Raw genomic sequence first — 15,854 nt, 5'->3', positions numbered from 1 at the left:
GATGTCTTGGGTTTGTTTCAAAATACTAGGTTAGTAGAATAAGATGGGGATACGCATGGGACAGAACTGAATATGACTGATAGTTGTTGGAGCCAGGCAACAGGTACCGAGGGGCACATCATATTTGTTCTTGTATATGTTCAAAATTTCAGAATTTTAAATGAAATTAAATATATATATATATGAAATATCCATAAAGTTTCCCTAATTCATTTATAGACTTGATACAGTACTAATCAAAACCCCAACAGGAGGCTGACTAAATAAATGTAAAATATATGTTAAGTCTTTATTTTTTTATTTTTTTAAGTACACTTCATGCCCAGCATGGGGCTTGAACTCATGACCCTAAGATCAGCCCTGAGCTGACATCAAGAGTCAGATGTTCAACTGACTGAGCCACCCAGGCACCCATAGGCAGACTTTAAAATATTGCTCCTCAAAACTACGTCAGTACATAGTAAGTTGTTTATACATATTGTTAAAAGACAGATTATACAGCATTATGTGTGGTAAACAGCTATTTACGTAAAAAACAAAAAACAAAAAAACAGAGTACCAGAATGAAATGAAAAGTTTCTGCAGAAAGATAAGTATCATCAGAGAGGCTAATTTAGATGAGTAGTTCTTAACCTTGACTATGCATCAGAATCACCTGGGAAACCTTTTAAAAAATATGTAGATGCCTAGGTCCCACACCAAAAGTTTCCGTTTCAACTGGCCTGAGATGGGACCCAAGCATCAGTAAATTAAAAAACCCTATCAGATGATTCTAATGTACAGGGCTGAGAGCCAAGAATCTAGGTTTAGAGAGAGGCCCAGAGAAGGTAGTTAGATAGATGAGGTAGATAGATAGATAGATCAATCGATCGATCATAGAAAGATAGATAGATATTAGATAAGATACATGGATATATAAATGATATAGATAGATAGATAGATAGATAGATAGATAGATAGATAGATAATATTTTTTGAGAAAGAGAGGGTAGGTAGGTTAGATAGACAATAAATCTGGAGGGAAGAAGGAGGAGGGGAAAAGCAAGGATAAGAAAGAAACGAATTTGGGATGACACAGCCAAATCAGAAATGTGCCATAATTCAATCCCTAACTGAACAAAGAAGAGAAGGAAACAAAAGTGAATGTGGAAAAATAAAATAAAAAGTGAATGTGTCTAGCTGATGCAATGAAATTTATGACTGTCTCCTCTTTATTATTTTTGTTTACAGACCATACAACCTACCCTTCACAAGGATATCTGTGTTGTCTCAAAAGTCAATGAATGGAGGATGACTGCTTAATGTGTCAACAGTTTCCTTCTGGGGTGATGAAAAAGTTCTGTAGCTAGAGAGGGGCAATGGTTGCACAGCACTGTGAATGTACCAAGTGTCACCAATGGTGAATTATATGTTATGTGTGTTTTATCACAACAAAAAATACGTTAAAGAAAGAATGATTAAAGATGTTACAGAGAAGGGGGCACCTGGGTGGCTCAGTTGGGAAATTGTCCAACTCTTGATTTCGGCTCAGGTTCTTATGGTTCTTGAGATGGAGCTCTGTGTTCACAAGGCAGAGCTTCCTTGAGATTCTCTCTCTCTCTCTCTCTCTCTCTCTCTCTCTCTCTCTCTCTCTGCCCTTCCCCCACTCACACTGGTTCTTCTCTCTCTCTCTCAAATAGTAAATAAAAATATAAATAAATAAATAAATAAATAAATAAATAAATAAATAAATAAGAAGATGTTACCGGGCAGTTGGGATGAGGTCATTGTTGCCTCCAGTACTAAATTTGTTCCAGGGCTCCTAGCAACTAAGGCAAAAGAAGAAACCTGACAGGTTATCAGGTTCTCTGTATGTTTTCTTTGTATATCAGGTCTCCGTCTTGTTTCATTTTGCCCACTCCCTGTATTGCATGCCCAGCGAGTGCAGAGTGGGAATCCTGTGGAAGATTTGACTCAGCAAGGCAAGGAAGATTTGCAGTGGCTGCGAAAGGCAAGTCAGAGCTCAGCTCCTTCCCCACTGGGGCACTCCGCATCTGCTCAGAGCCTGTCATCAAACTGCACCAGAAGAATAGCTCCTGCCAAGCATGGCCTCTGCTGGTGGGTCTGAATGGGTGTTTGTTCACCCCGAGCAGGACAAAATCAGCCCTGACAGTGATGGCCCAGTCGGTATTATGTAAGGGGACCCGGCTTACTTGCCCATAGACAGACAAAGCGGATGATTTGACAGGCAAAACAGAGGCAGCCTCTTCACTCCCAGGCAGCCAAGGGGCTATTCAAAGCCGGGACCTGGAAGATTTTCATGAGGTGCTGACATACGAAGCCGGAATGCAGCAGGAACAAGGCAAAACTGACAGCCTGTGCAGTCAGGCATGGCAGCAACTCTGGCCATCCAAAGTGGGTCTAAGGGAGCTTTGAGTAGGCCCTACTCATGAGAGAGAGACAGAAAGACAGAGACAGACGGGCAGAGACAGGGAGAGACAGAGGGCACCTTGGGGGAGAGGGCTCAACTTTCAAGCCTGAGCCTTCAGCAAACCTCACCTTTGCCATGACCCTTATTATTGTTCAGCAGAGGAACATCTTCCAGGCCTTCACATGGAAGCACAGGACTCAGGTGCAGAGACTCAGGCCAGGACTACTTGGCCCCTCAGGTAGGACAGCAAAGAAGCACATCTCAGGTGCTCACTGCATGCTAGGTGCCAGCAGGAGCTCCCCTCCCAGGCACTGGTTTCCCCTTCACAGGAGCGCTGTAAGGTAAGTACCCTGTGATCTCTATTTTGCACATGAGAAAACAGTCCTCAGAATAGTAGCCTGCCCAAACTCACACAGCTGGGAAGTGGCAGAGTTGGGATTAGAGCCCAGGTCTCTTCAGCGCCCAAACCTGTACTCTCCCTACCTAAACTGAGCCGTTTCACAAGATCCACCAGGCCCTGGAATCACACCCTGTTTTCAAACTGGCACTGGCCCTTTCCAGTTCTGTGACTCTGGTCATATCCCTTCCCTTCCTGGGGACTCAACACCCGCATCTGCAGTGTGAACTTCGGGGAAAACCAAACAAGACAGGCAGGTGAGAATGGCTGGTTGTTCACTGGTGTCAGGGCAGCATCACCAAGCGTCATCACCATACTTTCTGACTGTTCTCAAAAACTACCCCCATTTCCAGGAGAGGTTGCCTGACCTACAGGGATAACACTTGACCTGGTCCCCTCTTAGGACTCTGAAAGAGCATTCTCTGCCCAGTGTCATGAGCAACTAGAGAGCAGAATAGCATCTGACCTGTCTACCTCCAAAACAGTCAGCACAGAGCCCAGCATTGAGTAGGGATGCAATAATGCTGTTGAATGAACGAAAATGTGAATGAGGGGTTTGTTGTGATCACATGTTGTGATGAAGGGCATCAGACCTGGTTGTGGTTCCACCACTAACTCACTGTGTGGCCTTGGGCCACTCACTGGTCCTCTCTGGACCTCAGCAACCCCATTTATAAAATGAAGGGGATGAATTGGTACTCTCTAGCAGCCCATGTTAGCTTTGATATTGCACAGTTAAGGGAAAAGAAAGATCATACTTTCTGCAGCCCAGCCTCCCCCTCCTCATAAAAAGCTGGAGCTATATTATGATCACGTTTGAGAATAGTCAGAGAACATTCAGATCCATAGCTCCCACTTCAATCAGAAGCAGACAAGCCACATTCTCAACAGTCAGATCTTCTAGTCTATGGAACAGAGACTTGCTCATGTGTGCACAGTGCCTTACAGTTTGCAAAGCACTTCCCCTCCTTTCTGTCATTAAAACTTCAACACAGCCCTATGAGGGGGACAGGACAGATGTCACCATCCCATTAACTGACTACAAAACTAAGGTCACAGGAATGAAATCCAGGAGGACCTCATTCCCAGAAGGTATATGAGAAAAGCAGCAGACTTGACATGTAAACCTGGAACCAACTCACAACCACAAATCCCACCTCCTTTCTTTTACACAGCTCACGTGCACACAGGTAGTCAAGAGGAGATAAACTCATTCCACCAAAACTAGATTCGGAGGGTCACAAGTTTACCACCTGGGTGGAAAGCTGCCCAGCATTTTAAAGTCAAATTTGGGGCAGGCTGGTGCAGTACACTGCTACCAGGTGGGCTGTGGCCATGGAAAGTCAGCTGTACAGGGATGCAAGAGCCCAAGAGTCCAAGTCCAGGCATCATATGCCATCTTGGAGCAGCAGCCAGAAGGATGGACCACATGCAATCTCTGAACACTGAGATACCGAGATACTGAGATGCGCCATAGCTAAGCACTGACTGCCCAAACTCCCACCCCCACCCCACCCATGCTCCTAGCTCTCTTGGTTGTCTCAGGACCGCCCCTGGGATTCTCTGGAAACACAAAGATGCTACAACTAAAGGGTTAAAGCCTGAAACCCTGGGGAGGGATGCTATAGGGCAGTCCTTCATTCTGATTGGCCTGTGTTCCAGTGAATACATTCTGATTGGTCAATACCCCTGTCTTGTTGGTTTGTTTGTTTGTTTTTAACAGCTTTATTGAGTTATAATAGGTACACAAAAAATAGCACATAGTTAATGCACACATTTGGATGAGTTTGGATATATGGATACACTGGTGATACTATCACCCCCAAATAACATACATATCTATCTCCTCCAAAAGAATCATTGTACCTGTATGTGTGGTAAGAACATTTAACATGAAATGTACCTTATTAACAAATTTTTAAGTGCACAACACTGTAGACACTATGTCCCACAGCAGATCTCCCTAACTTACTCATCTTGTGTAACTGTTACTTTATACTCATTGAATAACATCCTAGCTGCTAAATATGTTTAATATTACTCCATCAGGCTAGAGAGATGATAGGGAATCTTGTAGTGCTTCTCAATCATTTTGACAAATGATTTTCTTAACAAGTATAAATTCCACAATTCTCAAAACATGCACACATACATGTAAGGTAGATACACTTTTTTATAAACATTGAGAAATGTTTCATGTCCAAAAAATGACCAAAACTTCAGTATCATCTGTACACGAATTTGCATTTTATTTGTGACACAGCTTTAATGAAGACCTATGAATGTCTTAATCAACAGACAATGTCTAGTGCTCTTAGAGGCTGGGGCAGACTTTGCAGTCTTCTCTTCCATGGGGTACTGATCTTGCCAACCAGGTCTTCCTCCTTGATTCGACATCTGAACAAACTAAGGGTAGAGAGGGAATAGGACCTTCTCAAACCGACTCAGTACTTGGAGCTAAAACTTGAAGTGGTTTCACATCCAAGATTTATTGTGTCTATGGGTGTTATACCCATACAACAAGGGGTGCTGACTGGGCAGAGGACATCTTGGGCCAGGCCACCAGTGACTTTCATTATGGGGCAAAAGTCATTCATGGAGTAGCCAGAGCAAAGACCTACAGTCCTCTTATTCAGAGAGGTTAACCTTACAGAAGCCACTGAAGCCTGTCAGATGTGGGGAAGATGGGAGGTTTGGCAACACAGCTCGAGCTCCAAAGAGAACCCAGGCTACCACAACTGGAGACCTGAGTGATGAAGGACTTGTACTTCTTACTGACCACTAGAACTTGCTCAGAGAAATCTCCCTGGCCCTGGAGGCAAGGATTCCGAGAGGCAGAGGCAGAAGTGTAATATACACGAATATACTAGGGTACGGTGATAAATGACATCAGCGTCTGGCAAGAAACAGACAGAGCTTAAATCCATCTTGGATATATGGTCTTGGCCAAGTTATATTTGACTTCTCAAATCTTGATTTCTAAATCTGCAAAATGGGACTGTTAGGAGGACTGATTAAATGAACTAACATATAGATCCCATCCAAAGCCTGATACAGGTACCCTGCTCAACAAATGTTCCATTTCCCAGGGACAGACTCCTCCAACCAGAACGACAGCCTGACAGTCAGCTCAGAACCACTACCTTGTTCCGAACAATAATTCTTTCCAGTCTGTTAATTAGTTTTTCTTCCGTCCACTTTTCCAGCCCTTTGTCCGTTCACTTCTCCTCTCCAATCTTCCTGTAATCAGCATAACTCCAAAGCAATTTCAAGCTCAGATGGGTCAGTTCTGCTAGGCACACCCAACTAAGCCACACCCAGATTCCTGACCCATAAAACCTGTGAGATAATGTTTGCTGTTTTAAGCCGATGATTTGGGGGTAATTTGTTACACAGCAATAAATAATAAATATATTATTAGTCATGAGGGAAACGCAATTAAAACTACAATGAGATACCAGTGCATACTCACTAAAAAGGGTAAAATTTTAAAAGACTGAACATATCAAATGTTGGTAAGGAGACAGAGCAACTATAATTCTCTCATATACTTCTAGTAGAAATGAATGAAATACAGCCACTTTGTGAAAAAAGTGTGGCAAAAACTTAAACATACATCTACCAACTGACCCCGCCATTCCTCTCTTAGGTATTTACCCAAGAAAAATAAAAACATGTGTCCACACAAAAACTTCTACACAACTATTCATAGCAGCTTTGTTTGTAATAGCCCAAAATGGAAACAATTTAAATGTTCATCAACAAGTGAAAAAGATAAACACATTGTGGTGTATCCTTATAATAGAATACTATTCAACAAAAAAAAAACATTAAGGGACTTGACTATTGATATCACAACATGGATGAGAATCAAAATAAATATGGTGAGTGAAAGCAGCCAGACAAAAAGAATATGGTGTATTATTCCATTTTATATAAATTCTATAAAATGCAAAATAGTCTATAGTGACTTAAGGAGATCAGTGATTGCCTATGGATAGTGGCAGGGTGGGGCAGATAAATCAATCAAAGGGGTACAGGAAAATTTTAGGGGTGATGGATACATTATCTTATCTTTTTAAAAAATTTTTAATGTTTATTTAGTTTTGAGAGAGAGAGAGAGCGCGCGCAAGGAGGGGAGGGGCAGAGAGAGAGACGTACACACAGAATCTGAACAGACTCCAGGCTCTGAGCTGTCAGCACAGAGCCCAGTGCAGGGCTTGAACCCACAGACCACAAAATCATGACTTGAGACAAATTCAGACACTTAACCGAATGAGCCACCCAGGCGCCCCTTGATTATTTTGATTATAGTAAATTGGGAGACTTGGAGACAATTTTGTAGCACTATATTAAGAGCCATAAAAACATTCCTGGCCCCATAAATCTCACTCTTATGAATTTATTTTAAAGGATATTTCAAAAGAAATAAAAAGTTCTTTATACAAACACCTTCATAGTAGGATCACCTATGTCAAAGATATTGGGAATTACCTAATTGCCCAGCTAGTGTGACAGGGTTAAGTCAACAGTAGACCATTATATTCACAATTATAGATGAAAATGGAAAGTAAGGGGCAATATGTGGTTATGTTTACAAAATAATGCAAATACATTGTGTACAAAGATTACATAATTGTACATACACAACGATTACACCTATACAAACATACATACATGTGTAAGAACACAAACGAGAAAAAAAAAACAGAACCTAGGAAAACCTAGTAGGTAAATGATAGGTAATTGGCATGTGAGTGACTTTTTTCTTCCTGTTTGGTCTCCTGTAATGTTACAATGTTTTCATAACAGTTTTTAAAATATTTCCTTTGTTGGTTTTGGCTCAGTCTCCCAACCTGGTGATTATCCTGAGTCTTGCATCTATCAGCTACCTGCATCGGCACCTCAGTGTGGTCAGCCACAAGCTCAATCAGCGTGCTTCCTATGTCTTCTAAATCATGGACAAAATGCTGAACAGAACTAGGGTGTGATGTGAAGGATACACTCTTTTTTTCTTGGTGAAAATCTTCCATTTCTGTTAGTCTTTTTTATTTCAATACCACAAATGACAGAAATCCAGTTCCCAAGAAAGGAGTACTAGGAGGTGGTCAGCAAAGTGAACCTAGAAAAGGAGATGGAATTGCTCATCTGAGTTTGGACCATCTTATTCATTGGGTAAAGCCAATCCCAATCATCCCTGGCCAGAAAACTGCCCTCACAGTCAGAGGCAGCTCCACAAACCACAGAGAGGAAATAGTAGGTGTCTATGAGAAAGCTAGAACATTGAAAAAGCTCCTGGCCAGAGCTCAGGAAAGATAGAAAGGTAAGAGCCCCTAAAGGGACCCCAGCAACAGTCTCTCACCTCCTCCCTACCCTTGGATTATGTCCAAACACACCTCAGGAGGGCAAGCCCATATCCTCTAATTGGCCCCGCAGTCCCTGGAATCCTACCCTATGGGTGGAGCACATGGACAGCTTCGGGACTAAAGAATATGCCTCTGAATATACCCAGCCCAATGCTGAAGCCTTCCCCAACCCTCCTGCCAAAAGGCTGAGCCAGATCTGCCTGGGCAGAAACCCAGCCTGCATGCAAACCCAAGGCCCTTCCCTCATTTCCTGCTTATCACCTGTGACACCCCTCTTTCACTGGCCACGCACCAGGCTACATGCCATATCTGATCTTGCCTTTCAGATCCAGTGCTCTGCATGCTCTCCTGGATGTACCCCTAAGGCTCAGTTAGTGACAAGCCTGAGATCTGCAGGTGTCCTGATACACTCATGTATTTAAAGTATGTAAAGAGTTTTAAAACATAGAAGAGTACTGCGATATCAGTAACCTTCACAAGTCTTTTATGACATTAGTATCATCCCCATTTCATAGATTGAAAAGTTGAGGCTGATAGTGGCTAAGTGGCCAAAGGTCACACAGCTAGGAAGAGGAAGAAAGAGGAACTGACCCAGGAGTGGATGACTCTAAGTAACTGGCTCTCACAGCAGGGCCACATTGTGCCTTGTGCCAGGCCCTGTGCTGGTGACCTGGGTGTCCAGCTGCACGAAGTCCCAGTTCCTGCCACTAAGGAGTTCCCAGAGAAGAACAGAGACAGTCACATTAACCAAATCATTACACCACCAAACATGTGACAAGTGCCCAAATCCAAACATGCTGGGGCAGGTTCAAAGAGGGAGTATTTGACTTACACAGGCAGAAAAAGGAGGACTTCCCAGAAGAGGAGACATTTAAGCTGAGGGAAGGGGGCAGCTTTTCCAGGCTGAGGGTATGAACTTATACAAGGGAACTAGAGAAGGCTTGCTGGAAGCACTCTGAAGTTAGGGGCAGTGAAGACCAAGGGAAAGAGGAGGGGTCGAAAGGGGCTGCCTTGTGTAGCCAGGCCAGGGAAAGGGGCATATGATCTGTCCTTGGATGAAGGGGAGCCACTGAGGATCTTTAAGCAGCCAAGTGGCCTGGTTTCTGCAGAGACAGACAGTGAAAGTGCCCTGCTGAGGACTGTTTGGAGCCTTAGACTTGTCTGGAAGGCTGGCACCAGATTACCCTGTGTTCCTTCACCTTGGGGCAGGCTCAGCAGAGGTGGGGAGTAACAGGGGACTCTGAGAGGCATTTGGGCAAAGGCCAAGAATCAGGACTCTCACCAGCTGCAGCATCCTCCTGGCTGGACATCTCTCCATCACTCCTTGCCATTGTCCGCACCATCCCCTGGGAAGGAAGAGACTGGTGTGGGCAGCCTGGCCCTGGCCAGAGTGTGCAGGGCCCCTTACTTCCTACGAGTGTGCTGGAAGGGGAGGACAGGTGCAGTCCTACTCATACACAGAAGGTCAAAAGACAGATGGTGAGACCAGACACACACACACACACACACACACACACACACACACACACACACACACTCTCCCAGGTCTGGAGATACACAGAGGCCCAAAAATGCCCTAAGGAAAGGGGCCAGAGGAGGGTTGGACCACCAGCACGGCTTCGGGGGTACAGTGTCTTCCACTGCCCCACCATGGCCCTGAGCAACCAGCCAGCCAGCCAGCGGTATTGGATTCGCGGGGAGCCTGTCTGAGGCACTGCGCCAAGCTCTAACCACCCCACCCCCACCCCACCCCCACCCCCACCTCACCCCCACCCCCACCTCAGGGACCTGGACCCAGCTGTCGGCCAGCCATCCTTTTGAGTTCCAGTGCCAGGCGCAGGGGACATCAAGGATCCCTGTCAGAGGCCTCAGTTCTAGCCCAAGCCTGGCCTGAAGAGGGGAAATAGGTCATGGTCTCTTCCTGTGTGCCTCAGGTGAACTAGAATGCTGTCTAGTGCATTTCCCCTTTGAGGGAGAAAGGGGAGTAATCAACAGCCCCTGGAGATTGTCTTGCAAACCAGGAACTCTATCTCCCGACATAAACATCCATAATTTTCCGTGCCAATTGCAGGCTTCTCCGAGTCGCAAAGCCATGCATAGAGCACGGAAAAACCCGGCCGCCCGACGATTCCAGACAGCTGCTCCTGCGCCCACGGTGCCAAAATCTAAGCGACGTGCGCCCGCCCGACCTGAGAAAACCCAGGTTCTTGCTCTCATCGCCATTTCAGACTGGGATCCTCGGTTCTCCCAGGAAAGTTCACCGCCACCGCCGAGCTCTCCTCCATCCGGTGGCCGGCTCCGTCAGAGCCTACGAGGATCGCGCCTAGAGGTCCTCGGTCCTGGCAGGGAACACTCGCTGAGCACCGGAGAAAGAGAGGGAGCGCGGTCAAGGTGGAGACCGAGCTCAGGCTGGGCTTTGTCCTGACGCGCCGTGCGGGGTGGGCCAAGCCCGCGCGCCCTCGGAGCCGGCTGGCCCTATTCGCCGCCTCGGCTGAGCTCCTGGATGTCCGAGTCAGTTCCTGAGCTCCCCGCTCCGGGGACTGGCGGGTAGGGTTGGGAAAAGATTGTGGAGCAGGAATTAGGAGCAGAAAAAGACACGAGGCGCTTCGTCGGGGTGAGTGGGGAGGCTGGTGGCAGTGCTAGCCAGGCAGGGTGGCAGGAAGCAGAGGGCACCCCTCTCTGGACCCCAGTTCCTCCAATCTGACTATAATTCTGCGTTTACGGAGTTTAAGTGAACCAATGGCAAGAAGCGCTCAAAGTCCGGTTGCCCCCACCCAGCTCCAGGGGTCCCTGAGCGCACTATTTGTGTAAAGAAGCCACACACACCCAAGGAGCCTCGAAGTCTAAAAATCCTGGGCTAAGCAGCAGAAAACATTGTACTTTAATCAACCACTCCTTCTTCAAGGAGTGTCTTATCTCCGTCCATCAGTGAAAATGATTTGACTTTCCCCCAGCGGCTTGTCTTTTTTCCAGATCGAAGTTTTACCCTGAAAACAATTTAAAAGACGGAGAAAACAATCACGGGTCAGCGATGCGTCCTACTCCATCATCTCGCTTCTCCAGAAGCGGCGCAACAGGTAGGGGATGCCCCAGTTCACAGAAGGAGGAACTGAGGTCTAAAAGAGGAGCAGATGGCTCAAGGCCGCTGGGCCAGGAATGAATGTGACACGGACTCCTTTGGTGGCAGTGTCTTATTCTGATGTTCTCTGAAGCCATACAGTCAGAAGACTCTGACTGATTGTCCCAAAGCAAACCAAACAGAAGTCACTGTATTCCTGAGGTCCCAAGATTCTTGGATGTGATTTGCAAGCATCAGGGCCCGAAGTTTCCATTGTCATTTGCTAAGGAGAGTGATCCAGGCCAGGCCAGTAAGCACAATTGAGGGTCTGAGTGAGAGCTCAGGGAGAGAGGCTGTGGGCCGGTGAGGTAAGGAGCCCAAGACTCAAATTTCCCTTGCAGCTCACCACCTCCTCTGTAAGACTTTAAACAAACCCTTTGTCAATCTGGGCCTAGCTTCTTTCCAGCTTGTATTTCCAAGAGTTCCTTAGGAAAAAGAGCTAGTTACCTTTGCACTGCATGAAGGGCACTGGGTCAAGAAATATGGAGGAATTTTCCATAACTCCATGGATCCCCTTCTTCATATTTACAAACCTGCCAAGAACACTTTAAAACTTGGGAGAGTATTTGTTGGGAGAGGAGCTGCACCAGCATTCCTCTCCTTCCCTAAAAACTGAACATAAAATAGCCTTTGGGGTTTTTCCAAAGGGGAATACATGCAGGACTGGAAGCAGGTGCAAAGGAGATGGAAATCACCCAGCAGCTGCCCACACCGGCACCAGCCCACCCCTGCTAAACTAGGAGAGTAAACTCCAAGCTTCTAAATGGTTATAGGTGGTGTCTGCTACCCCCACAAATGCTAAGGAACACTGCACCAGAGAAGAGCACGGACTTGACCAGAGAAAAGGGGGAAAAATGCCCTGGCATCAAGGGGGATCGGTTTGTGCAGTTTTCAACCAAACAGTAAACTGTCATTTAATTCCAATTTTGCATCGTGGATTTATGGAATCTTCAAAGTACAGATTTTTGAAATGTATTGTTTAAATAAAACGTCTATGGACTAGAATCTTTAGGCTCCTTTGATCATGAAAATCTTGACCTTAGGAATTATAATCTCAGGATGCTAACGTTTGGTCTGATGCACAGGTATAGTTCTGTAGCAGCAAAATCTGAGAAAGAGGAATCAGAATTCTAGAAGAATGGGTTCACAGACACAAAACTTTGAGGATCAAGAAATCCTGAGACAGGAGCACCTGGGTGGTTCAGTTGGTTAAGTGTCCAGCTTCGGAGCACGTCATGATCTCACGGTTCGTGGGTTCGAGCCCTGCGTTGGGCTGTGTGCTGAAAGCTAGCACAGAGCCTGGAGTCTGCTTCAGATTCTGTATTTCCCTCTCTCTCTGACCCTCCCCTGCTCGCGCTGTCTCTCTCTGTCTCTCAAAAATAAATTTAAAAAAGAAAAAGAAACAGAAATCCTGAGACATGAGGCTTCTTACTACAGTCATGGGGCTTAAAAGTAAAGAGTCATAAACATAGGCAAATGAGTATGCATAAATTAAGGGTAATTGCCTTAAAAAGCAAAGTGCTGCAATTGTGCGAAACATGTGTTGTTTTGGAGCTGCACAGAACATTGGAGATACCCTCAGTAATAGCAGGCTTTCATCTTTGAAAAGTAGATTTGCCATTTGCTTTAAGAATAATAGATAAATAAAGGATAACAGGCTAAATAAATATGGGGGGAAAAGTAAACACTCATAAAGTCAAAAGACCAATCATTAAAGCATATGGTCACAAATATTATAAGAATTATCAGAATTAGAGTTTTTGAGTTACAGAATAGTAGATCCAGTCCTGACATTTGGTAATTCTTTGGATCCAGTATTACTAACATTTTGGAATTAAGAAAGAATAGAAGTGTGGATTTATATGACCCAAATCTTCTAATCAGACATTCCTAGACAGGAATTCAAATTAAGTAATTTATACTTCAGAGCTGTGAAAATATCTAAAAATGAAGGTAGTTGCACCTCCCTGTAGTAGCATCATATTTCAGGCACAAAAATATTCATCCCAGCATCTCAAAATATGAGGACTATGCTTTTATATTTGACCAGAAGCTTAAAGTCATAGGAATATAATCACACTCAAAGAACTTAGACTTCGGGTCATGGACTCTTAGAATTACAGAATCGCCTTATTTGATTTATGGAAACATGTTAGGAAAATGGTCCAAAATTAAAAATAGAACCACAAAATGCAGTACTGAAATACTGTTATGATGTTTGGTTAAAATAAATTTTTTTTAAACATTTCCCCCTTTTTACGAAAAAAATAACAGTGAAATCTGGATTTTCGCACTTTCGTTACTTTGATAGAAGGAAACAGAGTTTGGTTGAACGAGTGAAAAAGCCCCTCTCCAGTCCTTACAGCACCCATCCGCCGAGGAAGGTCTTCATGCAAACCGTGCTTCTGTTGACAAACCTGGATGGGCCAAGCGAAGATCTGGGCTCTCTACCTCTTTCTTCCGAAGGCAGCTGCCCAATGCTCAGCCAAGCTGAACCTACCTCTGGCTCACCGCCACGAAGGACGCGACCACAACCCCTGGAGGACCTGCGGCCCGCGCTCTGGAGACTCGTTCCTTCACGCCCCACACCCACAGCCCCGCGGAAAGCTGCACCCCCGCGGGAATCTCTGGAGTCGGCGCCAAGGCCCGGATTCCTAAGGGCAGAAGGGGCCTCGGAGGTCCGCATATGCCCACCCGCCCCCAGTTCACGGAGGGAAAAATTGAGGCCCCGCTTGGGAGAAAGGACGGGCCCAAGGTGTCCCAGCGCAAGACCGCAAAGCGACCCCAGGCTAATGGGGCGGCCGCAGCTGGAAGTCTCTCTAGGATGAGGTGGGAGGTCCCGCCCCGGGGGGGATGACCGGAAACGAACTCAGAAACAGGACGCCCGAGAAGCAAACGGGTCCCATCTGCCCGCCCTTTCCCTCGGGAGACGTGCCCATCCGCAGCCCCCTCACCTCGGCCCCTGCCTCTCGCCGCCCTCGTGCCCTTCTGCCGGCAGGGGCTGCTCGGCTGCCCCCGGGGGTCCTGGGAGCCACTTGGAGCCCTCTCTGGCCTGGGTCAATTGGAGGAGGAGGAGGAGGTACTGCGAGAGGACAGACGGCTAGCCTTTGTCCTCTTTAAGCTGTGTGCCACTTTCCATCATATAGAGAGGTCCTGCGTCACCTAAAGACAGATGGGTGGGTGGGGGTGGCCTCTCCCTAATTATCGGTAACGGAAGATCTCTTGAGGTGCAAACCCTCCGTGCAGTCAAGGACCCTGGAGCCCAAAGAGAGAAAGTGGCTGCCTCGGGCACAAAGTGGGCAAAGCGCAGTCCTAACCGAGACGCAGGTGTGAGGCTCCGCTAAGCGGCAAAGCCGCGGTGAGGCCAGGGCAGGTCACCTCCCCTATGGGGCCTAGGAATCCCCGTCGGAAAGATGAGGGACTCGACGGGCAATGGGCAAGACAGCCCTGACTGCGGTTTGAAAATCATCCTTGAAATGCCTTCAGAGCCAGCCACCTGGGAGGTCTTCTCCCTTCCCCATCCCCTGCCCCACGGGAACCAAGCGCCCCTCCGCCAATTCTCACCCTCTGGACAATAAAAAGTGAAGCGAGCCTGTCCTTTCACCTGCGGGCCCCAGCCTTCTGCAGAGGCTGGTGAAGTCCAGAAGCGCTGAGTTCCGGCGCCGAGGTCTCCCGAGACGGTCCCCGGCCTCTCCGGCCTCAGTCTCCCCGTCGGCGCGCGGGGAGGCCGGCCCCGGGCGATCTCCGAGAGCCCTCCCCGCCCTGACGTTATGGGGCTCCCACCTGCAGAGGTGCGCCCGGGACCAGGGGGCGGGCAGTCGGGGGGCGGGCGGGGACGGGGCGCCGCCCCAAGCTTCCTGGCGCCTTTAAGGAGAGAAGCCGGTGGAGGGAGGAGCCGTCCGGGTGTGTGCCAGGGAGCGCCTCGCCTGCGGTCTCGCCGGCCGGAGGCCATCGCTGCGGAGAGGAACAGTCGCCGCGCCGCGCCTGCACCTCGCCTCCTTACCCTCCACAGGCTGGGCGGCAGAGGTGCGGTCCAGGCAGCCCCCACCGGGGTGCCCCAAGTCTCCACTAACAGCCCTCGCTTCAGGCCTTCGGGCCCGCAGCCTCCTCTGGGCGCGCGACTCGACGACGGTTAGCCTCAGACCAGCGGGAAGCACAGACCAGCTGCAGGCGCCCCAGCCCCAGGACCTTTCCGGACCCCTTGACCGCCTGGCACCAGCGCGCAAAGGGCCCCTCAGCCTCGTCCCGCTCCCCACGGCGTGGCAGGCGCCTGGCCTCGAGCTCCAGAACACGAGCAGGGCTGTCGGTGGGCGGGACACTCCCGAGCCAGCCCGGAAACCGAGGGCGCCCAGACTCCAGCGCCCCCCTGCTGGAGAAGCTGTGCTCCGAGTGCCAGCCCGCGGGGACTCCCAAAGCCCTCCGCAGAGGGGTCCAGCGGCCGCTCCCTTGGCCCCGCAGCCCGGCCCGCAGCCTCCGAGACCCGCCCCCGCCCCTCGACAGTAGCGGGCGGCGGGGACGCCCGGGACGCGGGACGGCTGCGCCATGACGGCTGAGAGCCGGCCG

General features: G+C 48.0%; 1 protein-coding gene across 1 annotated transcript in view; it reads left to right on the top strand.

Annotated features, from left to right (window-relative positions):
• Window positions 1-9,936: 9,936 nt before the first annotated feature.
• The window catches only part of FOXE1 (forkhead box E1), a gene marked incomplete at its 5' end in the record, with an annotated part of 7,100 nt that continues 1,182 nt past the window's right edge, over window positions 9,937-15,854 (top strand). The window contains one exon of the mRNA XM_029919651.1: window positions 9,937-9,955. Within this exon, the coding sequence (XP_029775511.1) occupies window positions 9,937-9,955 (19 nt within the window). The remainder of the gene's footprint in view (window positions 9,956-15,854) is intronic.

This window comes from Suricata suricatta, chromosome 13 (genome assembly GCF_006229205.1).
Source record: "Suricata suricatta isolate VVHF042 chromosome 13, meerkat_22Aug2017_6uvM2_HiC, whole genome shotgun sequence".
Lineage (NCBI taxonomy): Eukaryota > Metazoa > Chordata > Mammalia > Carnivora > Herpestidae > Suricata > Suricata suricatta.
This window is presented reverse-complemented; position numbering and strand designations above follow the sequence as displayed.